At 40.7% G+C, this 27,052-nt stretch overlaps 1 protein-coding gene across 7 annotated transcripts in view; it reads right to left on the bottom strand.

Moving 5' to 3' along the window:
* MAGI2 (membrane associated guanylate kinase, WW and PDZ domain containing 2) overlaps positions 1–27,052 on the bottom strand; it is a 979,417-nt gene that overhangs the window by 85,809 nt on the left and 866,556 nt on the right. For 6 of the 7 annotated variants that reach the window (XM_040343459.1, XM_040343461.1, XM_040343462.1 and 3 more), the window contains 3 exons: positions 14,179–14,210; positions 13,099–13,288; positions 48–89 (listed from right to left, as the gene is read on the bottom strand). In XM_040343459.1, coding sequence (XP_040199393.1) covers positions 48–89; positions 13,099–13,288; positions 14,179–14,210 — 264 coding nt within the window. The remainder of the gene's footprint in view (positions 1–47; positions 90–13,098; positions 13,289–14,178; positions 14,211–27,052) is intronic. The other variant, XM_040343457.1, reaches the window with a different exon arrangement.

Below are 27,052 nucleotides of genomic sequence, written 5' to 3'. Positions count from 1 at the left end.
CAGAATGGTGAACACATATCACAGGACGTGTGCTGGAGAATACTTGCCGGCAGGATCCGCTCTGAAACCAGCTCTGGGGGGCACTTGCTCTGAATAGGAAGATGAGGAATTATGTAAGAAAATCAAAGCTCTAAATGTAAAGCCATGTAGGTTGTAAATCATTTATAGATGTTTAAAGTGTACTCCAGTGAAAATGAAATGCTAAAATCCCTAAAATTGATCTGTGCGCTAAAATCATCAGAATAAACAAACCAAATGACAATATGCAAACAAACAATTCATATTTTCAAAGTAGGAAAAAAAACACTTTTGGACCGACAACCAATATTCTCCAACTCTGGAACCACTGCAAAGAAATTCTTAACAAAACATTATCATGGAATTTAGACTTTTTTTTTTAGGCTAGCAAAAATGACTTAGCTGTAAGAAAATGAAAACTGTTACAAGTACAACGGAAAACAAATCTGAAACATATAATTGGTAAATGAAGAAGTAAATAGGAAAACTAATACATTATTTTCCTCAGAAATAGAAGTAATAACAAGATTAGCTTCTGTCAGGCAATCCATTCTCATTACCCAACAATCTAGATGCCAATCCAAGTTACCCAACTTGGAAGGTATTCTAAGAAACATTCCTTCTTAAAGTAAGCCACTGATGTAAAAAAGGAAACCTGATTTTTGAAATATATTATACATACATCTACATCAATGTTTCTCAATGCCAGTCCTCAAGTACCCTTAACAGGTCATGTTTTCAGGATTTCCCTCAGATGAGGTAATTACTAAGGCAGTGAAATTGATCAAATCACCCGTGCAAAATAATGGAAAGCCTGAAAACATGACCTGTTGGGGGTACTTGAGGACTGGAGTTGAGAAACATTGGTCTACAACTCTACATCATCTAAAACAATGTTTTTTTAAAACTGTTTAACTTATAGGAGTTATCAATCGTACACAAATTTACCCTTTAGCTGGCATTACATTTGGTTCTGGTGGCAAAGTATTGTGTGTTTAATTTAAAAAAAAAAACATCCAGCCAAAAAACTTATTTCACAGTTTCACATTATGGAGATTTTTATACATGAACATTTTGTCTTCAAGAACAATTTTTGTTGAAAATATGGCTCTTTCCAAATAGCTAGGTTTACTGCATATATTGTAGTGAAAGGGGTTTTAGTTCCAAGAAATTATAGCAAGTAAAATTGTAGCAGACTATATGTGTAAATTGTATTTTTTAAATGATAAAATCTTTTAAAAAAAGATTAAATAAATCTACATACAAATACAAAATAACACTATCATATGAGCTATTCATTTTTGGAATTAATATTGTGTGTGTCCCTTACACTTAGACTTAATTTCCAAGTGGGAAAATATCAAAAATTATTAAACAAAGGCTTCAAGAGTAGAAAAATGTAATTAGATTTGGGATCCTCGAGCCAATGTTATACACTTTGACCGTTTAATTTTATTTTTTTTACTTATTCCAATATATATACTTTATATAAAAAAGGATCACTGTAATAAGTCATTTGCTTACATAAGTACATATTTTCATGAGCAACTGAATTCTGAAAACAGGTTTACAAATTAAATCTTAACCTGTAAAAGAAGTGTAAAACTCCACCTGCTGGCTCAAAAAAGACTTGATTCAAAGTGTTACTATGCAATAATATATATATATATATATATATATATATATATATATATATATATATATATATATATATATATATATATACTCCTATATTGTCAAAAGTATTGGGAAGCCTGCCTTTACACACAGATGAACTTTAATGGCATCCCAGTCTTAGTCCGTAGGGTTCAGTATTGAGTTGGCCCACTCTTTGCAGCTATAACAGCTTCAACTCTTCTGAGAAGGCTATCCACAAGGTTTAAGAGTGTGTCTATGGGAATGTTTGACTATTCTTCCAGAAGCACATTTGTGAGGTTGGACTAGAAGGCCTGGCTTGCAGTGTTCACTCTAATTCACCCCAACGGTGTTCTATCGGGTTGAGGTCAGGTCTCTGTGCAGGCCAGCCAAGTTCCTCCACCCCAAACTCACTCATCCATGTCTTTATGGACCTTGCTTTGAGATCAGGACTCTGTACAGACCAGTCTAGGTCCTCCACCCCAAACTCATCCATGTTTTTATGGACCTTGCTTTGTGCACTGGTGCACAGTCATGTTGAAACAGGAAGGGGCCATCCGCAAACTGTTCCCACAGTTGGGAGCATGACATTGTCCAAAATGTCTTGGTATGCTCAAACCTTAAGAGTTCCCTTCACTGGAACTAAGGGGCCAAGCCCAACACCTGAAAAACAACCCTACATCATAATCCCCCATCCACCAAATGATTTGGACTAGTGCACAAAGCAAGGTCCATAAACACATGGATGAGCCAGTTTGGGGTGGAGGAACTTGACTGGCCTGCACAGAGTCCTGACCTCAACACAGTAGAACAACCTTTGGGATGAATTAGATTGGAGACTGCAAACCTGGCCTTCTCGTCCAAAATCAGTGCCTGACCTCACAAATGCGCTTTGGGAAGAATGGTCAAACATTCCCATAGATACACTCCTAAACCTTGTGGACAGCCTTCCCAGAATAATTGAAGCTGTTATAGCTGAAAAGGGTGGGCCAACTCAATATTGAACCTGACTGGGATGTCATTAAATTTCATGTGCGTGTAAAGGCAGGTGTCACAATACTTTTGACAATATAGTATATATATAATTTTTTTTACATGGCTTTAATTTTTTAGTTTTTTAGCACAAACTTAGTAAATAAGGACATTCTACATAAACTACTATACACTTTCTTTAAATCAAACTCGGAGAATCAAAAACATTGACTAATTTTCACAAATTTCCCATACTATACCCCATTGGGACCCCCAAAACTCAAATACCCGAGAAAGTCCTGTGACTCCTGTTTGTTTTGGAGTGACCCTATATTAAGGATCTGTGTGGATGCTAACCCTATACAGTTCAAGCAGTCCTTCAGATTTTAGGATTACATCAGAGTTAAAAAAAAAAAAAATTGGTACCATTAGATAGATTTACAACACTACACAATAAAGTGGCCTCTCTTGTTCCTACCTTTTTTTTCTTTTGGATTTTTGGAATGTTTCATTTTAGAATATCCTGTTGCACTCATGGCCAGGATAATTCCTGTCACGTGTGTGAACCCCACCCTGACCAGTTTAGTTAAATGTGACATTCTCAAATTCTTTTGAGAATGTGATATTTGACAAAACCGGTCAGGACTGCAGGGCCATGCTCGTGAGGTCTTCGTGATATGGATGTGTCCTTCATGTTCATGTAATGCATATGCATTTTTCTGTGTAAGTGCAGTTTCTCGTTTTTGATAAAATTGTGGTATCTGATTTACACTATGTGAAGCATATGTCTCCTTTTATGCTTTTTTTTGAGTGACAAGTGTAAGGGAGTTTGGCATCAGAGGAAGTCCTCTCAACCGACCCTGGGGGTCCTCTTTACCCTTAATGTGAGAACAATCTGACATCTTTGGGTGGTTTTGCATCTGATCTACTTTCAAGTTGTGTCTCCTGCAGTGTGCCAGGGAGCTTCTATGCATGCAAGTTCTGACCTTTCTATTTAAGGAGGTCATGAGTAAGCTTCCTTACAGTACATCTATTTTTGGTGACAGTTTATTACACTTGTGATGGATGAATTGATTTATTACATTTTTTCAGTGAAGAATGGGATCATCACATGCATAATTAACAGACTGCCTTAACATTATGTACATTATTGCACTGCAGTGGAATGCTCAAGTGTAAAGTGACCCAAAGTGTCATCATGACACTTAGATAATGTTTTTTTCCCCCAAAAAGTCAGAAATGGAAGTCTCTATGGTTTCTCCCCAAAAAGGTTATTTTTATGTCTCATGAATAATTTATATCCTTGAAGCTGAACATCGGGAAAGCTAATATCATCTAAATACAAGAGGCTTACTTAAATCTTAGTGTGCTTTGTGTATTTCATCCACATCTCTGCCATAATCCAGTGTGGAACTTTGTCTGTGCAGGTACTGCTTGGACCAGTTAAATGGTCATGTATTCCAGTGTTAATTTAGTCGACTGAAGCCCTGTACACACGATCGGTCCATCCGATGAGAACGGTCTTTTGGACCGTTTTCATCGGTCAACCAATGAAGCTGACTGATGGTCAGTCGTGCCTACACACCATCAGTTAAAAAACCGATCGTGTCAGAACGCGGTGACGTAAAACACAACGATGTGCTGAAAAAAATTAAGTTCAATGCTTCCAAGCATGCGTCAACTTGATTCTGAGCATGCGTGGATTTTTAACCGATGGTTGTGCCTACTAATGATCGGTTTTTAACTATCAGTTAGGAATCCATCGGTTAAATTTAAAACAAGTTGGCTTGTTTTTAACCGATGGATAAATAACCGATGGCGCCCACACACGATCGGTTTGGACCGATGAAAACAGTCTATCACGGCCTAAAACGACTAAAACATTTTAGTCGACTAAATTAATACTATTTTAGTCTACTAAAATAGGACTAAAACTAAAACAATTCAGTTGACTAAAATACGACTAAAACTAAAATGGCATTTCATTCAAAAGACTAAAATGGGACTAAAACTAAAATGCCACTTTAGTCAAGACTAAGACTAAAACTAAATTGAAATTTGACTTCAACATGTTCATACCTCAATACCATAAATAATAACATATTCTATTCTTCACTCCAGCAGTATATAATGAGTTTGGAAATTGTAGAGATATGTTAACTAATGCATTACAATTTAAATACACCCATTAGCTTTTAGACGGCTAAAATTTGTTTTAGTCGACTAAAATGTACTGGAGATTTAGTCGACTAAATATGACTAAAATTAAAACAATTGCAGAAGACTAAAATGGGACTAAAACTAAAATGCCATTTTAGTCCTAAGACTAATGCCGCGTACACACGATCGATTTTCGGCATGAAAAAAATATATGTTTTCGGCATGTAGAAAAACGTAGTTTTTTTCCAACTTCATCATTAAAACGACGTTGCCCACACAGGATCGTTTTTAAAAAAATGCTCTAGCAAAGCGCGGTGACGTACAACACGTACGATGGCACTATAAAGGGGAAGTTCCATTCGGATGACGCCGCCCTTGGGGCTGCTTTAGCTGATTTTGTGTTAGTAAAAGACGATTCGCGCTTTTTTGTCTGTTACAGCGTGATGAATGTGCTTACTCCATTATGAACGGTAGTTTTACCAGAACGAGCGCTCCCGTCTCATAACTTGCTTCTGAGCATGCGTGGGTATTTCACGTCGTTTTAGCCCACACACGATCATTTTTTACAACCCCGAAAACGACATTGTTTAAAACCTGAACCCGAAAAATTATGTGAAGCCCACACACGATCCTTTTAAATGTCATTTTTTTTAAACGTTCTTTTTTTCATGCCAAAAAATGATCGTGTGTACGCGGCATCAGACTAAAACTAAATCAAAATTTGCTGCCAAAATGAACACTGATGTATTAACCCCTTTTAGTTTTCTACAGGCAACCTGTGGTGTCAGAACCTGCTGGGTCCCTCCTACAGCTCATTTCTCTGCACAAGCTGTGTGCAGCATCTTGGTGATATCACTGCTACTGTTTTGGGGGTTTGTGAAGACATTTGGCGCACGCAAAGTGGATTGATATCCTTTTTTGGCTATTGAGGACTATATAATCTTAAAAGCTATCACAAAGACAACTAAAAATACAGGAATATTTTAGTGTGCAACTGATCTCTTGCTGTCTAGGTCTACATTTAAAATGTGCTTCACGGAGAATACTGACACTTATGAATTCAGGAACATCTGCACAAGTCCCTGTATGAAATGCCTAAGAGCATTACACAATTAAATATGTTACTAAGCTGCCTGGTAGGCAGCATAATTGTATAGGTCACTGACCTAGCAGGAAAAGCACAAAGAAAGGTAACATCTTGTCAATCAGTTTTCCTTGTTTTCCAGTTAATGCAACCACTGCAAAACTGTAATTATATATATATATATATATATATATATATATATATATATTGGGCCAGATTCACATAGAACTCTGGCGGCGTAACGTATCCCATTTATGTTACACCGCCGCAAGTTTTCAGCGCAAGTGCTTGATTCACAAAGCACTTGCCTGTAAACTTGCGGCGGCGTAACGTAAATCCGTCCGGCGCAAGCCCGCCTAATTCAAATGGGGCGTGTATCATTTAATTTAGGCGCGTTCCCGCGCCAAACGTACTGCGCATGCTCCGTTTTGTAATTTCCCGCCGTGCTTTGCGCGAAATGACGTAGCACCAACGTAATTTTTTGAACGGCGATGTGCGTTACGTCCTTTCCTATTCCCGTATGACTTACGCAAAAAAAAAAATCTAAATTCGAGGCGGGAATGACGGCCATACTTTAACATGGCTAGTCTAAATATAAGCCATTGAAATAGCATGCGTAACCTTACGACGGGAAAAGCCGACGTAAGAGAATGCGACGAGCGTGCGTAGCTTCGTGGATCGCCGTAAATAGCTAATTAGCATACCCGACGCCGAAAACTTTGCAAACTCCACCCAGCGGGCGCCAAAGTATTGCATCCTAAGATCCGAAGGCGTACGAAGCCGCACGCCTGTCGGATCTTAGCCAAATGCCGTCGTATCTTTGTTTGAGAATTCAAAATAAAGATACGACACAGCAAATTTGAAAGTACGCCGGCGTATCAGTAGATACGCCAGCGTACTCTCACTGTGAATCTGGCCCATAATTTTTATTTATTTTTGTTTCAGTGGTTATATACACTTTAAGAGTGTGCAAACTTTGTAAATTATTGTGGCTTTCATAGGTAGTCAAATGTCCCCCCCTTATCAGCGTCAAATCAAAGTTATAGTCCTACATCAAATACCTTTTACCATTCTATGTCCCATCAGTTATGAAAAAATAAACTTTAAAGATGTCCAGAACTATTTTATTTGCAATGTAAATGAATCTATTAGTCAGTCCACTTGCTCATACAGGAAGAGTACCAAACTGGTTGGTGGCCATATTTGACAGACTTTCTGTAATGCATTTTAGCAGCAGACATTAAATGCCAGCTGTGATGAGTTCTTATCTGTAGTTTAGCTTAATCACAGAAACAAAATAATTCATTGTGGAGAAAGAAAAATCAATGTTGTTTTCTTCATTGAAATGAGCTTGGCAGACTGGCGCTGTAGCAATTTCTAACACCTTCACCCAAGAGTGTATGATTGATGTCTCACTTAGAAGAATTCTGGCAGTAGTGCATTCACCTAAACTAATGCCAGCAACCATAGCACTTAATGACACGCCAGCACGATTCCATTCAATAGTGATTAATAGCCCAATACTTCATACATTGAAAAAAAAGCTGATTATAAAATAGGAGCAGCTGGAATCATGCTGAATATATTGGAACTACTTAAAGTTTTGTAAAACTGCCAGGACAAGCCTGTAGCAGAATACAGAAAGCTTATCCATGAATGAAGTTTACAGTCATCTTGATATGTATCAGCTAACCAAGTATGGTCTTTAAACAATGACCAATCAGTGATGATTATTCAACAACCATCATTGTAATGACTTTCATTTCTGGTACTAAAGCTGCCCATAGATCAGGGGTGCCAAACCAGTGGCCCAGGGGCCACATGTGGCCTGCGGAGCCCTCTGATGTGACCCGCGACCTCCTGCTCTGGGATGGCTGGTTGGCAAGCCCAGATTGCAGGTTGCTGACCTGCCAGTCGAGAGCATCAGTGTTGTAAATGAAGCCGGCGGTAGAGGAAGCAAGTGACTTTTCAGAAAGTGCACCACACCTGCAGGATATAATAGACGTTTATGGCAAAGTGCAGCTAACCGGTGGGAAAACCACAGGTACACAGACCATAAGTGTAAAAGCAGCCTTAGGTCCCTTTCACATGATTGGTCCAACCCAATCGGACCCTTTATTCACCTCTATGGAGCGGCAGATGTAAACAGACATTTACACCCGTCTACCTCCAATCCGATCTACTAAAAACAAAAAACAAAAGTGGATCTGCTCCCTTCTATCTGATTGGATTGGAGGGCCCATAGAGTAGAGCTGTGTCTGTGTCTAATTTGCATATGCAGACTGGACACAGACCTGTCATCTGCCCGCTCATTGTGGCCCACGACTGGTTACTAAGTCGCTTAAGTGGCCCTCGGCCTTCAAAAGGTTGGGCACCCCTGCCATAGATGGAGCTATTTTCTTTCTTGCAACCACAGGAAAGAATATTGCATGATTCCCCCATCAACACAGTCAGTGTTGATGGGGGAATCCCTTCCACAGAGCTATTGTGTCCTTCTGGTGAGGGGCGAATTAAGCCTATAATCACATTGTAAAATGGTTGTACCCAACCACATGGCTGGTTGTACCCAAGTTGATCAAACTGGCCTAGATTTCCACCATCTATGGCTAGTGTAAGGCCTCCAAAGTGATCAAGATTCACTATAAAAATTTTTTTTAATACAATTATAATTACCATCAATTAATTAAGGAGGGAATGTTTCATTTTGGTCTACAATCATGCTAATTTTCAAAGGACAAATGACACTGCATTGCACCATTCTGTTTTCTTTTACAATGAATGTTAACAATATTTTCATACAGATGCAAAAAAGTTGTATTTCAATGGAAAATCTGTAGGATGAAGACAATTATTATGGGAGCTGCAGCAAGTGTAGACTTGCATTTAACTATAGTGAACTAATTGCCTTCACATCCAAAGTATTAAAAAAGGCATGCAGTCTCTAATGGAATTTCACACAGAGCTCCTGTAACTGTATTAAATATAATTCTGTCCTACCATTCCTACATCATTGGAAGAATTACAGAGATGACGATAATACCTACTTTATTTGAACTTATAATTTGTTTTGAAATATTACATTATTACATGCAATTTTATATTTATTACTTGTGCAAAATGTTTTTTTAAACACTTATTAAATGATTTTGAAATGATGCTGGTCTTTCAATCTATGTTGAGGTTTCTTAGAAAGTCCAGTGGTGCTTTTATGCTTTTTGCAGTTTAAAATATTTCTGCTTATAAGTATAGAAAGAAGGGGATGATGTCATGTATCTGGGTTGTTTTAAACCTGGATTCTTCTGATTCTGGTATTGAAACTCTAGTCACTCTGCCACAGGAAGATTTGAGTCATTGCTGCATATACTCTGCTTAGTGTTTCTGCCCCTTTGGACTCTTTATCGCCACCAGCTGCAGTCAATCTTCAATCAGCACAGCCTTTAAACAGCAGCACTTCCTATGCTCTGGGTCTGTTTGTGTGGATTTGTCCCCTGAGTATCTGCTTTGCTGTGTGAACTGCTGAACTACCTGTTTTGGACTTCTGTCTGATTTCTGACTATGCTTTTGCCTGACAAATCTGCTTTTCTATGATCTTTGTCCACCTATGACTATTTATCTAAATTTTGTGCCTATCTGCCTTAGCAGAAGCTCCACTTCGGACTTTACCTTACTGCAGGTATCTTACATGTGACTCCTGTTTGCCAGGAAAGCAGCCTGAAACGTTATCTCTTCTCTAGATTTGCTAAATGATCCTCATAATAGGCGCCATAGGAAAAATATCCACATTCATATTTATAATGTTATATACCTGATTAAAATGACAGTAAAAACATCGGGGCAGATCCACAAAAGAATTACGCCGGCGTATCTATTGATACGCCGCGTAATTTTAAATTTCCTGCGTCGTATCTTTGTTTTGTATCTACAAAACAAGATACGACTGCATCTCAGATTGATCCGACAGGCGTACGTCTTAGTACGCCGTCGGATCGTAGATGCATTTTTCCGCCGGCCGCTAGGTGTCGTTTCCGTCGAATTCCGCGTTGAGTATGCAAATTAGCTAGTTACGGCGATCCACGAACGTACGTCCAGCCGGCGCATTTTTTTACATCGTTTGCGTTCGGCTTTTTTCGGCGTATAGTTACCCCCTGCTATTATGAGGCGTAATCAATGTTAAGTATGGCCGTCGTTCCCGCGTCGAATTTTGAATTTTTTACGTCGTTTGCGCAAGTCGTTCACGAATAGGGATTTGCGTAGAATGACGTCACCGTCGGAAGCATTGGCTTGTTCTGGTTTATTTTCGAGCATGCGCACTGGGATACCCCCACGGACGGCGCATGCGCCGTTAAAAAAACGATGTTTACGTCGGGTCACGACGTATTTACATAAAACACGCCCCCATCACATCCATTTGAATTCCGCGCCCTTACGCCACCAAAGATACACTACAACGCCGTAACTTACGGCGCAAATTCTTTGAGGATTCAAAAAAAAAAAATTACGGCGGCGTAGTGTATCTTAGATACGATACGCCCGGGGGATATATGCGCCGATCTACGTGGATCTGCCCCATCATTTTCATATCTCACTATCCCTGGATATGATAAAGAGTGTCATACTATGTCATCCTCACGTGCGTGGCAGATGTTAGAAACAGTTGCTACAGATCTTTATTGCCACTGCGCCGATAAATTTAGCTGTTGGGTGGGTGAAGCCTAATGGGGATGCTGAGTGACAAATACCCCAACTGGTCTGCCAACCTTGTTATTGACAGCAGCCAGTGGATTCCATAGTCACTAGACAGCCCAAATGCAGCAATGGAATCTTCCCAATGGTATTTGTCAACAATTACAAGAACTCGACAGGGAATTCGTTTCTCTGCATCCCCATCAGACTCTGCCCACTTCCAGTGATTATCCCTGAGGTATAGGCTGACAGCATCCTAGAAACCAAAGTCTTACCAACCAATGAAACACAATATTAAAGTTAATACACAACAGCCCAACTGTGATAACTCTGGTTAGTCTTTGTACATCAACTTAGAGTTGATCTTAATTACCTCCAGTTTCCTTATCTATAAACTATTGGTAATTCATTTTTGATCTTCTCTCACATTGTGAAAGTGGGACAAATACGAATTGCCTAAATCTATGATACGTGCCAGAACCCTTACCAAAACTGTCACAAGGCTTTCATGAATAAGCGCAGGATTTTTTAATGGGGCCATACTTCCAGTGGCAAATGCTTTAATGAATTTCCACCTATATATTTTAAATGCCTTGTACCCTTCAGGTGATTTTAATTTAAATACTCTTTTTCCAGAAAAAATATTAAGGATACCAATATAAAGGGGGGAACTGAAGCGCTAGCCAATAACCCAAAGTGAAGGGTGGAAAATTAAACTATAAGATGAGGATATAAATTAATGCTGCTCAAATCTAAATTGCAATAACAACAAATGAATAATACGAATAAAGTGAATGATGAGCGCAAAAAACAATAGTGTACATAGAAAATTGAATAAATAAAAGTGAAACGTCCACTGTGAAAAAGTATCTCTTTATATAAGAGATACTTTTTCACAGTGGACGTTTCACTTTTATTTATTCAATTTTCTATGTACACTATTGTTTTTTGCGCTCATCATTCACTTTATTCGTATTAAGGATACCAACTAAAAGACAAATCTTCGTAAACTTTTTTTTATATACCAAAGGCCAGATTATCGTCCAGCGGCGTATCTCTGCGGCAGCGTAACGTATCCGATTTACATTACGCCGCGCAACTTAGACGGGCAAGTGCTGTATTCTCAAAGCACTTGCTCCATAAGTTGCGGCGGCGTAGCGTAAAGCGGCCGGCGTAAGCCCGCCTAATTCAAATTTGGATCAGGGGGGCGTGTTTTATGTAAATGTACTGTGACCCGACGTGATTGATGTTTTTCCCGAACGGCCCATGCGCCGTCCGTGGAATTTCCCAGTGTGCATTGCTCCAAAGTACGACGGCCATACTTAACATTGGTACGCCGCAGTTATGCCTCATATAGCAGGGGCAACATTACGCTGGGAAAAGCCGAACGTAAAAGGCGTATCTTTTCTGCGTCGGCCACGCGTACGTTCGGGAATTTGCGTATCTAGCTAATTTACATATTTTGACACGTAAATCAGCTTACACGCCCCTAGCGGCCAGCATAAAAATGCAGTTAGGCTCCGACGGCGTAAGAGACTTACGCCAGTCAGATGTAATAGAAATCTATGCGCAACTGATTCTAAGAATCAGGCACATAGATACGACGGCTCGGATTCGGACTTACGACGGCGTACATGGTGCTACGCCGTCGTAAGTCCTCTGAGAATCCGGGCCTTAAACTTTTAGGTAAATTTACCAAGCTGGGAAATAGATAAAAGACCTACTATCTTGTAACAATAATCCTTGGAAATGGAGCCTATTTAGTCATAATAGTAGTGAGATGGCATCACTGTTGTGAAAGTATATAGGCCAGCCAACTTTTTTTTATTGTTCTACCAAACAAGACAAAAGATCATGCCAATGTGTCCCGTCTAAACCTATTTAGGACACACAGGACCATCTAGATATTACCAGAATTAACATTTAACTTCTGCAAAACAATTTTGTAATGTTCAATCTAAAAATGTTTTACAGTGACAAAAGTAACCCTAATTCAATTCATATTAGAGACTCAAATCTTCTGTAAAAATAAAATTAAATAGGAACCTTATTATTAACAAATATGATAATGACCACAAACAATAGACACTTGTTGCTAAGTCATTTTAAATGCATTCATCTAAGCATTAAGAATGCTAAAATATGGACGGTTGGGACTTTAAATGAGATGCGATTAGCAATATGCGATTAAGTATACATATGGAAATGTAAAAAATTCTTACCATAAGGACCAGGCTTACAGGGATGGAGGCCTGTGGTGACCTAAACCACATGCCTCATATAAAGTCCCAACCCCATTTTTTAACAGCATTAAGAATGCTTACTGCCCACATTTGTATATTATAGCACTTAATAAGGACCTGAAATTGTTAGTAAAATTACCACTGATACAATTAAGCAAATATAATTTCAAAAAAACATATTGAGATTTAATACAGACATTTTAAACATGTAATAACAATATAACAGAACTGTCACAGGCTTGGCTATTACTGATATTTTAAAGTGCATAGACAATTTTAGCATTAAGCATTCATTTTACTTACGCCTACTTTCATAAATTGCTCTTGATTTCTCATAAAGTTCATAGGGGTCAGGTTTTCTTGGGTCAAAGGCCTCTGTAGAATCAGGAAATGAACCTCTATGTAAGGTTGGTGGGTATGGGAGAGTGGGTGGTATTGATGGTGCTGATAAACTAGTCTGGGGGCTTCCTTGATTTTCCCAACGTTCCATCATCTGTAGCACAAACAAATATTGTCAACATGATTAGGTTTCTTCATTGTTATAACAGTGATTGTATGTGAGCATTGACAGAACATGAATTGATGATTAAACATTAACGCTTAACATGCATATACAGCTCGAATATTACACTTTTTATGTTCATTATCTGCTCATAAAAGGAATCAAAATCATAAACCCTTCCAAGATTAAAACTATTGACTCATTTTGTTCAGTTTTCAGGATTTAATAAACATTTTCTTGCAAACTATCATATTTCTAGCATATGTTTTGCTAAAACTAGCCTAAGCTGCACCTGCCATATTAAGGTACAATATTTGTATATCTATCTATCTATCTATCTATCTATCTATCTATCTATCTATCTATCTATCTATCTATCTATCTACAGTGAGGGAAAGTATTTGATCCCCTTTTATTTTCTCCCTTCAAGAGAGTGCTCCTAATCTCAGTTCATTACCTGTATAGAAGACACCAGGGAGACAGAAATCTTGCTGATTGATAGGGGATCAAATACTTATTTCACTCACTAAAATGCAAATCAATTTATAACATTTTTGGAATGCGTTTTTCTGGATAATTTTGTTGTTATTCTGTCTCTCAATGGTAAAATAAACCTACCAAATTATAGATTGATCATTTCTTTGTCAGTGGGCAAATGTACAAAATCAGCTAGGGATCAAATACTTTTTTCCCCTCTATCTATCTATCTATCTATCTATCTATCTATCTATCTATCTATCTATCTATCTATCTATCTATCTATCTATCGAGGGTGAGAGAGAGAGCAACTACACAGAACCAGCAGTTTTCATAAATTAATACTACTGTATATATAGAAAATAATCCTAACAACATATCAATTTAAACAAAAGATAACTTACAGGCTTGGAACTTTTCCAAGGAGAGAAGAAACCTGAAAACAAGAAGTAGAGCAACACCATTAAGCATGAATAACAACAACAAAGAGTTACAGATCCTGATTTTGAAGAGAAAAAACTATAGTGTTAGCTGCATGATAAAAAAACACTAATAGCAATACATTTTTTGAAAACATCAAAATATAAAGATACACTAGGTCTTATTTATTAAGGCAACAAACAATGTGCCCAGAGCAGTGCCACATTAGAAACAAATAAGAAAATCATTCTTCATTCACCTGACTATAAGAAACTCAAATCTGTTTGGCTTTTTCATATTTTACTATCAATTTCAGGATCTCATTGGTCACAAGTGCACAAGTGTCATACATGGAAACATCATGCAGGCCAACACACATTCACTAGTGCCCCAGTATCTGGCATATAAACACACCAACTACAATGATCCAGTCCTGGGAGACCTTCAGTAAGATCTGCTACATTCTATTTAATTACAGGTTCCCAGCAAGTACTTTGATTCGGCCTGTGCTCTTGCTTCATGTCCCCCTTCCTTCCCCAAACTTGTTTTGTTATGTCCTTCCATGCCTGCCCAGCCTTGCATTGACTTCTTAACCTTAAATGGAAGTTGTCTGCCTCAACACCAGTTTGTGTGTAGTTATTGAACTCCACAAATTCCACAGATTCTGAGGCTGCAGCTTTGTGTTACTATCTTCAATAAAATGTCAGCAGTCCCAGCACACTCAGAGCCATCACTCAAATGACACCCTATATTGTTTCCCTTCAGGTCTACCCAAGCAGCTACATTAAAGGTTACGTGGGGAGGTGATGGGAAGTTTGGAGATGCTGGGTGAGCGAAGAAAGTAGTTAGACATTTTCCAAAGAGGAGAGGACTATGATGTGCAAGGAAGGGGGAGACTGTGCTAGAGAATTGACTCTCCTTGAGTAGTAATTTTTTCTTAGCAAGTTTAAAGTCACATTGAAAGTGAATAAAACATAATTCATGGAAGAGAAAAGCCTTACAAGTAAATATTCCAATTATTTTATTTTTCTGTGTCTCTACCTACTTTTTTTATGGTTGGTGAGAGTGTGTTTTTAAATTTCAAGTGTGTAACATATCCAAAAGAGTAATACAATATAGCCAATATAAAACGTATATATATATACAGTGAGGAAAATAAGTATTTGAACACCCTGCTATTTTGCAAGTTCTCCCACTTGGAAATCATGGAGGGGTCTGAAATTGTTATCGTAGGTGCATGTCCACTGTGAGAGACATAAATCAAATTTTTTTTTCCAGAAATCACAATTTATGATTTTTTAACTATTTATTTGTATGATACAGCTGCAAATAAGTATTTGAACATCTGTCTATCAGCTAGAATTCTGACCCTCAAAGACCTGTTAGTCTGCCTTTAAAATGTCCACCTCCACTCCATTTATTATCCTAAATTAGATGCACCTGTTTGAGGTCATTAGCTGCATAAAGACACCTGTCCACCCCATACAATCAGTAAGAATCCAACTACTAACATGGCCAAGACCAAAGAGCTGTCCAAAGACACTAGAGACAAAATTGTACACCTCCACAAGGCTGGAAAGGGCTACGGGGAAATTGCCAAGCAGCTTGGTGAAAAAAGGTTCACTGTTGGAGCAATCATTAGAAAATGGAAGAAGCTAAACATGACTGTCAATCTCCCTCGGACTGGGGCTCCATGCAAAATCTCACCACGTGGGGTCTCAATGATCCTAAGAAAGGTGAGAAATCAGCCCAGGACTACACGGGAGGAGCTGGTCAATGATCTGAAAAGAGCTGGGACCACCGTTTCCAAGGTTACTGTTGGTAATACACTAAGACGTCATGGTTTGAAATCATGCATGGCACGGAAGGTTCCCCTGCTTAAACCAGCACATGTCAAGGCCCGTCTTAAGTTTGCCAATGACCATTTGGATGATCCAGAGGAGTCATGGGAGAAAGTCATGTGGTCAGATGAGACCAAAATAGAACTTTTTGGTCATAATTCCACTAACCGTGTTTGGAGGAAGAAGAATGATGAGTACCATCCCAAGAACACCATCCCTACTGTGAAGCATGGGGGTGGTAGCATCATGCTTTAGGGGTGTTTTTCTGCACATGGGACAGGGCGACTGCACTGTATTAAGGAGAGGATGACCGGGGCCATGTATTGCAAGATTTTGGGCAACAACCTCCTTCCCTCAGTTAGAGCTTTGAAGATGGCTCGAGGCTGGGTCTTCCAACATGACAATGACCCGAAGCACACAGCCAGGATAACCAAGGAGTGGCTCTGTAAGAAGCATATCAAGGTTCTGGCGTGGCCTAGCCAGTCTCCAGACCTAAACCCAATAGAGAATCTTTGGAGGGAGCTCAAACTCTGTGTTTCTCAGCGACAGCCCAGAAACCTGACTGATCTAGAGAAGATCTGTGTGGAGGAGTGGGCCAAAATCCCTCCTCCAGTGTGTGCAAACCTGGTGAAAAACTATAAGAAACGTTTCACCTCTGTAATTGCAAACAAAGGCTACTGTACCAAATATTAACATTGATTTTCTCAGGTGTTCAAATATTTATTTGCAGCTGTATCATACAAATAAATAGTTAAAAAAATCATACATTGTGATTTCTGGATTTTTTTTTTTGATTATGTCTCTCACAGTGGACATGCACCTACGATGACAATTTCAGACCCCTTCATGATTTCCAAGTGGGAGAACTTGCAAAATAGCAGGGTGTTCAAATACTTATTTTCATCACTGTATATATATATATATATATATATATATATATATATATATATATATATATATATATATATATATATATACACACAGACCTCAAAAATTCCACTTGCCTGCTCGCATTTTGCGAGTGGATTTTGAGGGCTGGCGAGTGTGGGCTGCCTGGGAGGGGGGCGATCATAGGGGAAGAGAGCTGCCGCTGCCTCCGCCGCTGCCTGGTTGATCAGCGTGCAGGGGACATAACTACAGCTATCATTTGAATCGCTGTGTGTTCCCTGTCATATATGGCCCCTCCCCCTTGTCCAGGCACATTGATAGACAGATCAACTGTCCCAGGAAAGTGCCTGAACAAGGGGGAGGGGCTGTATAAGACGGCACATGGCAAGGAACACAGCTATTTAAATTAAAGCTGTTATTATGTTCCCCATGTGCTGATCAACCAGGCGGTTGCGGCGTCTCTCTCTTTCCTTACACAGGTAGGCCATTGGGCACGGATGCATGGCTGCAATTTGGCGACACATGGCTGCATTTTGGGGCACATGGCTGCATTTGGGACACAATTGGGGACACATGGCTGCATTTGGGGACACACAGGCTGCATTTGGGGACACACGGCTGTATTGGGGAAACAATTGGGGACACAAGACTGCATTGGGGACACAATTGGGGACACATGGCTGCATTGACAGGCACAGGTTGCACTGGGGGACACATGCTGTATTGGTGGACAGGCTGTATTGGTGGACACAGACAGGCTGCATTTTTGGACACGGATAAAGTTGTTGTTAATATTTATTTTTAGAACTTAATTCTGCATAAAACATTTAACATTTAAGTGTCATTTAATGAGATAATTTATGAGGGCGTGTTTAGGGGCGCGTTTGGGGGTGTGGCATGGTAGGGGTTGGGCGGGGCAACTGGTGGCGAGTAACCCTTGAGATCTGGCTAGTAGCGCAGGACTTGAAATTTTGAGCCCTGTATATATATATATATATATATATATATATATATATATATATATATATATATATATATATATAAAACTTTCAACAGTTTGTTTTGGCAGATAACAAATACATACTTGTGATGTACCAAGAATTTTTGCAATACTTCCACACTAAAGCGAAACATTTAGCCCTGTGATTAAATAAATATAAAGGTCTTGCAAAAGCAGGGTTGGTGGCCAAAGTAAGCTAAAATGCCAAGGGCACCTATAACTGTAAACTGAGGTGACATGAAAACAAATACTTTAACAATTAAGTGTAACACATGTCAGTACAACACTACAACTACACTACAATGCAACATTGTCTCCTTAAATTCTACATCATTCAGTGATATCACTACTATCATTTAGGATAGTTGCAGATTCAAACAGGAGCAATCCTTGCATTTTAAGCCATTCTGGGGACAGGTACTCTTGCATCAGAATCAAACACTCCAGGGCTCATAGGTGGCTTGGCAGCAGTTTCCATCACAGCATGCTTTCCCACTCTAGAATGGCTTCTTCGTGCAAAGCCCTATGGCCTCTACTTATGTGAGCATCACCTAAAAGAGCTAACAAACCCATGCCAGTAGGTACCTCATACTTACTGTCTGTGCTGGAGCAGGAGGTAAACTAAGTAACCAACTGTATACAGGTGCATAATGAAAATGCGTTTCACTAAGACCAAAACTCCACTCTATCACTAATGCAAACACAGGTATACTAGGAAGTACAATTCTGCAGCACCCCACCTTACAACACCCCCTTTACAAACTATTGATCCCCCCTAGATCGTTTACTTGAGTAATGCCCATACTGTTGATATTATTAAATAGAGGTAAAGATTTTGAATTGGTTTAGTCTCATTTTAAAGGATAGTGCTGAAGTTGTTTCTTTAACTTTCTGTTCAATACAAAAAATTGAGGCAGAAATTGAGTTGGCTGCTTGAGGATTCTGGGTCAGTGGATATTCAACCTCTGACTCTGTTATTGAACTGCTGACAGAGATGAATGCAAAAAAAAAAAAAAAAAAAATGGTGTGCCCTTCAAGATGCTTATATTGGCCATGTTAAGGTCACTGATAATTTTGGTATGACTGGCAACATCTACCTTTTGCATTAACGCACTTTACACTTTTATGTAATTACACATTTAAGTCACAGAACTGTTTATGCCTTAGGAATAGCAATTGCTTCATATTATATGTAATAGATGTTGCCTCTCATTTGTAGGCTCAGAAACGGTTCAGAAAAAAACCTAATAAAATGATGCAGTGAGGGTGACATTTCGATGTACAGTAGTTTTCTCAAAAGAATAATAATTCTGACAAATTTGATAAATAGCAGAGAGTGATAAAACAATTTCTCATTTTGCATGTGTCTGGAAAGCAGAGATAATATGCTCTAGCAAGACAAATAAAAATTATTTATTGAACATAAAAAACAAAACAAATGTAGACCAGTAATTACACTTTTTTTTTTTATAAAAAAGTATGCACAGGTTTGTAAAGGTTATGAGCTAAATTGCAAGAAAGGATTAAAGTACTATTACACCAAAATGCAATATTTCAGTTCATCCTGGTGTGTGGATGAAGAAATACATTTGAAAAAATCAACTGCGACCCCTTCTTATTAGGCAACACAGGTGTGCAGACAAAGGATTTCATGTCTGCTTTTGTTTCCTGAGTCGTCAAGTGGTAAGAAATCCTTTGGGGGTTAAAATAAAGCTCTTTTAACTTTTACATTTTACAAGCTGTCTGGGATGAATAACAATGTTAAAAGTATACTTATACAGAATGTTTAAATACCTTTCTGGTAGAAAATGCTGCACCGGCATCCACGTAGGGCTGGCTTTGTGCGCAAAGCCCTAGGCACTTGATCATGTGATATATGCATAAGTGGAAGGTCAAACAACCTCAGCCTTTTGATATTCCACTTTAGCAGACTTACACAACTAAGCACTTAGGCCTTCAAACATTTGGCCAGCTCTGAATGTAGAGCAGCATTTTCTCTAGGAAATGTATTTTAGTCCTTCTATTATTTTTTTCTTAAAATATATAGGATTCATTGACATAAAATGACAAAAACAAATACTTTAAAAATCGAAAATACATAAAAAAATCATCTATTGGGTCCGCTCAATATGATAAATGTTAGTATATTGCATCCTTGCTCCAGTGTGATGTTAATGCATATAAGAATGTTAATCTATCCTAGTCAAGAAATATCTGGACAAGCCAGACCTCCTGGATTAGAACTGCCAATTGTGTTCAGTTGCCAGTGGTATGTAAAAATGCTGGATAAGTTCTGGGAAGTCGCCTCTATAACCAATGTTGCACATCAACTGTATTTCTCATGTGCATTACCATAATAGTAATGGATATCCTCAAGAACACAAACAGAAATGGCAGATCCCCTATTAATTAGATCCAATTAGATCCATAAAGTACTAATATAAATATTCATATAAATGAAACACTCATAAAATGTATTTAAGTGAAGTTAATAGTCCATACCAAGCATGCATACTAGTTATCGGCATTTGCTCATGCTGCATAATGGTATACCACAGATGCAGGACTGCATTTATGTTTATGAAATAAGTTCATTGTTAAGCCTCATACACACGATCAGATTATCAGACGGGAATTGTGTGATAACAGGCTGTTGTCGAAAAATCCAACCGTTTGTATGCTCCATCGGACAATTGTCAGATTTCCCGCCAACAAATGTGGGATAGCATGCTTTAAAATTGTCTGACAATTGTGTGGTGTTGGATTACAGTTTGCGCAGCGCTTTACATCAGGGAAGACAGTACAGTCACAATACAATTCAATACAGGAGGGATCAGAGGGCCCTGCTCGTTAGAGCTTACAGTCTAGAAGGGAGGGTCAAGTGGAACAAAGGGTAGTAGCTGTGGGGCATGATCAGATGGACCAAAATGAAAAAACAGTTGTTAGGTGTGGGTAGGATAGACTTCTCTGAAGAGGGTTTTCAGGGATCCTCTAAAAGCCAATAGAGAAGGAGAAAGACGGACATATTGGGGTAAGGAGTTCCATAGGCTTGGAGAGGCTCTGGAAAAGTCCAGGAGACAAGCATGGGAGCGGGTGATGAGAGAGCTAGAGAGCAGGAGCTCTTGAGAAGAATGAAGAGAATGTTTAGGTTGGTATTTAGAGACTAGGTCAGTTATGTGGCTGGGGGCAGAGTTGTGGATGGCTTTGTAGGTAGTAGTTAGTACTTTTAATTTAATTTGTTGGGCGAGCGGAAGCCAGTGGAGGGATTGACAGAGAGGAGCAGCAGAGACAGAGCGGTTGGTAAGGTGGATGAGTCTGGCAGCAGCATTCATGATGGACTGAAGGGGTGATATAGTATGCAGAGGTAAGCCAATGAGGAGGGAGATTATCCAATCGTGTGTACACAAGTCTGTCAGACAAAACTCCAAAGTACAAACTTGCATGCTCAGAAGCAATGCTAACCATAACACAACATTAGCAGAAGTTTCCCGAAGGGTGGCGCTAAAGAGCTGAAAAAACACGTAGTTTTGTGTTTGTTGGTCGACAATTCTTTGCCGTTAGTATGCAATACAAGTTCGGACAAAAGTCCTACACTTTGTCCGCAGAAAATTAGATTGTGTGTATGAGGCTTAACAATGCACAGAAGCATGAAATCGAAGATTCATACACATAAAACGAATAAAGCGCAGCCTCACCATCCTATAAATTAAATTAGAGGTTCAACACGATGAAAGAAAAAATGAATATTTAACTTTGAGTGAAAAAATATAATAGCAGCTGTTGGATGGGTTAGGAACCAGCATGGATGGTGTACAGTAAATGGGGTAACTTTTTCACAGCGCTCACATTACCCTTAGAAAAGATAACTTTTCTATTTTTTTTTTTAAAACAGACATCCTAACCACATACATTTGAAAAAGTGTGTGGGAGGTGAATAGCTGTGTTAAGGCAGCTTATAATGCTGCCCAACTGTAATTATTGAAAAGAACGCACAGTGGGACACATATGATAAAAAACTGTGCTTCATTCTTTTCTTTTTGATGCATGGTCATAGAAAAGCTTAGACACCGCAAAACACATCTGCTAGCACCCAATATAACAGAAAGCTAGTAGATACTCAAACATTTGAAAAGAACATGGCTGGAGCACAGCTGGAGGAGCAGCATTATGTTATCATGACTATAGGAACATTAAGAAAACAGGATTTATTGTGTCGAAAAAAGAGATTTTTAATACAGCTTACCTGTAAAATCTTTTTCTTGTAGTACATCACGGGACACAGAGCGGCATTCATTACTATATGGGTTATATGGAGTACCTTCAGGTGTAGACACTGGCAATCTCAAACAGGAAATGCCCCTCCCTATATAACCCCCTCCCATAGGAGGAGTACCTCAGTTTTGTAGCAAGCAGTATGCCTCCCAAAATGGTCCTCAAAAAAGAGGGGTGGGAGCTCTGTGTCCCGTGATGTACTCCAAGAAAAAGATTTTACAGGTAAGCTGTATTAAAAATCTCTTTTTCTTTATCGTACATCACGGGACACAGAGCGGCATTCATTACTATATGGGATGTCCCAAAGCAATGCTTACAATGAGGGGAGGGAGAACATCTCCAAGACAAAAGGATTTAATTTAGAGATATACTCAAATCATAATAAATCCAACTTAGTTGAGAAAAATAAAATTTTTAAATTTAACTCGAACAAGAGGAGCCCCCGGAATCCGAGGGTCTCAAACTGCAGCCTGCAGCACTGCCTGCCCGAAGGCAGTATCAGTATTCCTTCTTACGTCCAACTTGTAGAATTTTGTAAACGTGTGGACAGAAGACCAGCTTGCCGCCTTGCAAACTTGAGCCATAGAGATCTGGTGGTGTGCTGCCCAGGAGGCGCCCATGGCTCTAGTAGAATGAGCCTTTAATGATACTGGAGGAGGCAACCCTTTCAAGCCGTAGGCCTGAGTGATTAATTGCTTAATCCACCTAGAAATGGTGGACTTTGCAGCTGCCTGCCCCTTCTTGGGCCCATCCGGTAGAATGAACAGCACATCTGTCTTCCGGATCTTCTTTGTAGCTTTAAGATAGGCCTTCATGGCCCTGACAATATCCAAGGTATGCAGCAACCCTTCCTTTCTGGAAGTAGGTTTAGGGAAGAAGGATGGTAATACCAAATCCTGGTTCAAATGAAAACTGGATATGACCTTCGGAAGGAAGGAAGGATGAGGGCGGAGAACGACCCTGTCCTTATGAAAAACAAGATATGGTTCCTTACAGGATAAGGCTGCCAGCTCCGAAACTCTTCTTGCGGAAACTATGGCAACCAAAAATACTAACTTCCTTGTCAGTAGAACCAAAGGAATATCAGCCAACGGCTCAAACGGTTGTTTCTGTAAACTTGACAGAACAAGATTTAAATCCCACGGACAAAGCGGGGATTTAACTGGAGGTCTAATACGTAAGACCCCTTGAAGGAAGGTCTTAACCAGCGAGTGGGTGGCCAGCGGCCCCTGAAACCACACTGACAGAGCAGAAATCTGTCCTTTGATTGTGCTTAATGCCAATCCTTTATCCACTCCTAGCTGGAGAAAACTTAATACTCTATCGATGGTAAATTTGCGAGAAAGCCATCGCTTGGACTCACACCAGCCTACATAGGCCTTCCAGACCCTGTAATAAATCACCCTAGAGACCGGTTTCCTGGCTCTGATTAGGGTAGAGATTACTTTCTGAGACAGACCTCTACCCCTGAGAATCAGGGATTCAGCTTCCAGGCCGTCAAATTTAGATGCCGTAAGGCAGGGTGGAGGATCGGACCTTGCGATAGCAGGTCTGGCCGTAGAGGAAGAGTCCACGGGTCTCCCACTACCATCCTTAAGATTAGTGAGTACCATGCTCTTCTGGGCCATGCTGGAGCTACCAGGATGACTGGTATGTGCTCCACCCGGATCCTGCGCAGCAGGCGGGGTAGTAACTGGAGCGGGGGAAACGCATAAAGAAGTTTGAACTGATGCCAAGGGCAAACCAACGCATCGGTTCCGCAGGCCATCGGATCCCTTGAGCGGGACATGAACCTGTCTAGTTTCTTGTTGAGTCTCGATGCCATGATATCCACGTCCGGCACTCCCCATCTTTGGCAGAGTGCTTGAAAGACTTGTGGATGCAGAGACCATTCCCCCGGCCATAGAGTCTGGCGGCTTAAGAAGTCCGCCTGAAAGTTGTCCACTCCTGGAATGAATATTGCCGATATGCAGGGCACATGAGCCTCTGCCCATAGAAGAATCAAGCTCACCTCTCTCTGAGCGGCTTGACTCCTGGTTCCCCCTTGGTGATTTATGTATGCCACGGCCGTGGCATTGTCTGATTGAATTCTCACCGGGAACCCCTGCAATTTTGACGTCCAAGCCCTGAGGGCTAGTCGAGCAGCTCTGAGCTCCAAGATGTTGATGGGCAACTGCTTCTCTGGCTTTGCCCAAGTACCTTGGCGAGTGCAACCATCCAAAATTGCTCCCCAGCCCGTCAGGCTGGCGTCTGTGGTCACTATCTTCCAAGCCACTGGGCTGAAAGACTTCCCCTTCAGTAGATTCTGAGGGTCTAACCACCAACACAGACTTTGTCGGACTCTTGATGAGAGCGGCAACGGGATATCCAAGGCCTGTGGCCTTCTGCTCCATGCTGACAGGATGGCTGCCTGTAGGATGCGAGTGTGGCTCTGGGCGTATGGTACCGCCTCGAATGTGGCCACCATCTTGCCTAGTAACCTCATACATAGGCGAATAGTCGGTTCTTTCTTGCTTAGAACCAGTAGGATTAATTCCTTGATGGCTTTTACCTTCCTCAGAGGTAGGAACACTCCTTGTTGTTCTGTGTCTAATCTTATGCCGAGATATTCCAACTGCTTTGTGGGCTGGAAAGCTGACTTTTCTCGATTTAGGACCCAGCCGAACCTCTCGAGGTATTGGACCGTGAGGGCCACTGCTCGCTCCAAGCCGGGAGACGAGTGATCTATGACTAGGAGGTCGTCCAGGTATGCTAGGATCGTGACCCCTTGGATCCTTAGTTTGGCTAGGATTGGAGCTAGGACCTTCGTGAACACCCGGGGGGCCGTAGCCAACCCGAAGGGAAGCGCCACGAATTGGAAGTGAGGCGAAGCCACCATGAAGCGTAGATATCTTTGATGTGGCTGATAAATTGGAACATGAAGGTAGGCATCCTTTATGTCTATGGACGCCATGAAGTCGTCCTTCTGGAGTGTGGCAGCTGCTGACCGCACGGATTCCATCCGAAATGAGCGGATCTTTAGATATGCATTTACCATCTTTAGGTCCAAAATTGGCCTGACATCTCCATTGGATTTTGGGATGATGAATAGGTTGGAGTAGAAACCCAGCCCCTGTTCCAGGACTGGTACCTCTACTATTACTTCCTGGGAAAGTAGATGATCTAATGCCGATCTTAATGCGGCTCCCTTTTCCGGATCGTTTGGAATCCTCGACTTCTGGAAATGAGGAGGAGGAAACCTTAGGAAATCTAATTTGTAGCCTGTGGCCACGGAAGACCGTACCCACTCGTCGGGAATGCTGGCTTCCCAAATCTCTGAAAAGAGTCGCAGCCTTCCCCCCACCTTCGTGGGTGGGGGCGCCCCTTCATAAGGTTGGCTTGGGGGCTGGTTTTGCTGGTTTGCGAAACCACTGCCTTTTGCCTCTAACAGCCTGTCCTTGTGATCTGCTGTTGAAGCCGAAGTTTGCTTTTGCAGGAGGCCGTCGATACTGCTTGGCATTAGAGGGCCCCTGCCCAGGGGAATACTGTCGTTTAAACGCAGGTCCCTGAACCTTCTTCTTAGTTGGCAAGAGAGTACTCTTGCCGTTTGAAATGGTCTGAATGTATTTATCTAGGTCTTCTCCGAAGAGTCGTCCTCCATGGAAGGGGAACCCTACCAGGAGCTTCTTGCATGGGGGCTCAGCCTCCCAGCTTTTTAACCATAAGAGTCTTCTCATATGGATAAGGGATAACGATAAACGTGACGCTTGCTGGATAGAATCCTTGATTGCGTCTACCGTAAAACATATGGCCTTAGGGACATCCGAAAATTTTTCTGCCTGCTGGGCCGGAATAAGTTTAAGCATCTGCTTAAATTGATCCGATAATGCTTGAGCGACCCCAATCGCAGCCACAGCTGGCTGTACTACTGCCCCTGCAGTAGTGAAGGAGTTCTTAAGTAGTGCTTCCAAGCGCTTATCAACTGGATCCTTGAACACCTGTATGTTTTCTACAGGGCATGTTAACGATCTGTTAACACATGAGATGGCTGCGTCCACTGCAGGAGTAGCCCATCTTTTGGAAAATTTTTCTTCCATAGGATATAGGACAGAGAACCTCTTAGGTGGTAAGAAGATCTTATCTGGCTTGTTCCAATCTTGGAACAAAATTCCCTCTAATAGAGGATGGATCGGAAACACAGCATTGCTTTGAGGCGCCCTCAGTGAGCCCAAAGCTGAAACCGTCGATACCTGGAGATCTGGTACTGGCAAGTTGAATGCCCTATGGACCAAGTCCGACAATCCTTGAATCCACCAGCTCTCCCTCAGGGAGACTGCCCCAGACTCCTCTGTATCCGGGTCTTCGATCCCTGAACCTACTTGGTCCTTGTCCAAGAGGTCGTCCAATTCCCCTGAGGAAAGGACCTCCTCTTCTGAGGGTCCGCGCTCGGGCGACGGAGATCTATTCCGCTTACTGCCCCGCATAGCTGCGGCTATCATTTTTCCCATGCTTTTCTGCATCTCTTTTAAAGAGGTGAGTAATACCTCCTCCGTGACCATCTTAGGGTTGGACTGACCCGCGTCAGCTCCAGCCCCAGATCCCGATGGCCCCAAGGCTCCCTGTAGGGAAAACAGCGGCATAGCTTTGTCTGAGACCTCAGACTCTCTGGGGGAATCCCCACCTCTTGTACCCTCTGACCCGGATGCCATGGTACAATACCGAGGTACACCTGCTACCTATTGGTATTTGGAACTATAAAAGTTAATTGTCCAAACACCTGTTTGGGGGATAAAAAAATGCTTCCTCTCCCCTAGATGACTTTTTTTTTTTTTTTTTTTTTTTCGTTTTTGTTTCAAATCCAGGAAAGAAAAAACATTC

The sequence above is a fragment of the Rana temporaria genome, chromosome 3 (assembly GCF_905171775.1).
Source record: "Rana temporaria chromosome 3, aRanTem1.1, whole genome shotgun sequence".
In the NCBI taxonomy this organism is placed as follows: Eukaryota; Metazoa; Chordata; class Amphibia; order Anura; family Ranidae; genus Rana; species Rana temporaria.
Note: the sequence above shows the minus strand (reverse complement) of the source record. Positions and strands in the feature narration are given on the sequence as shown.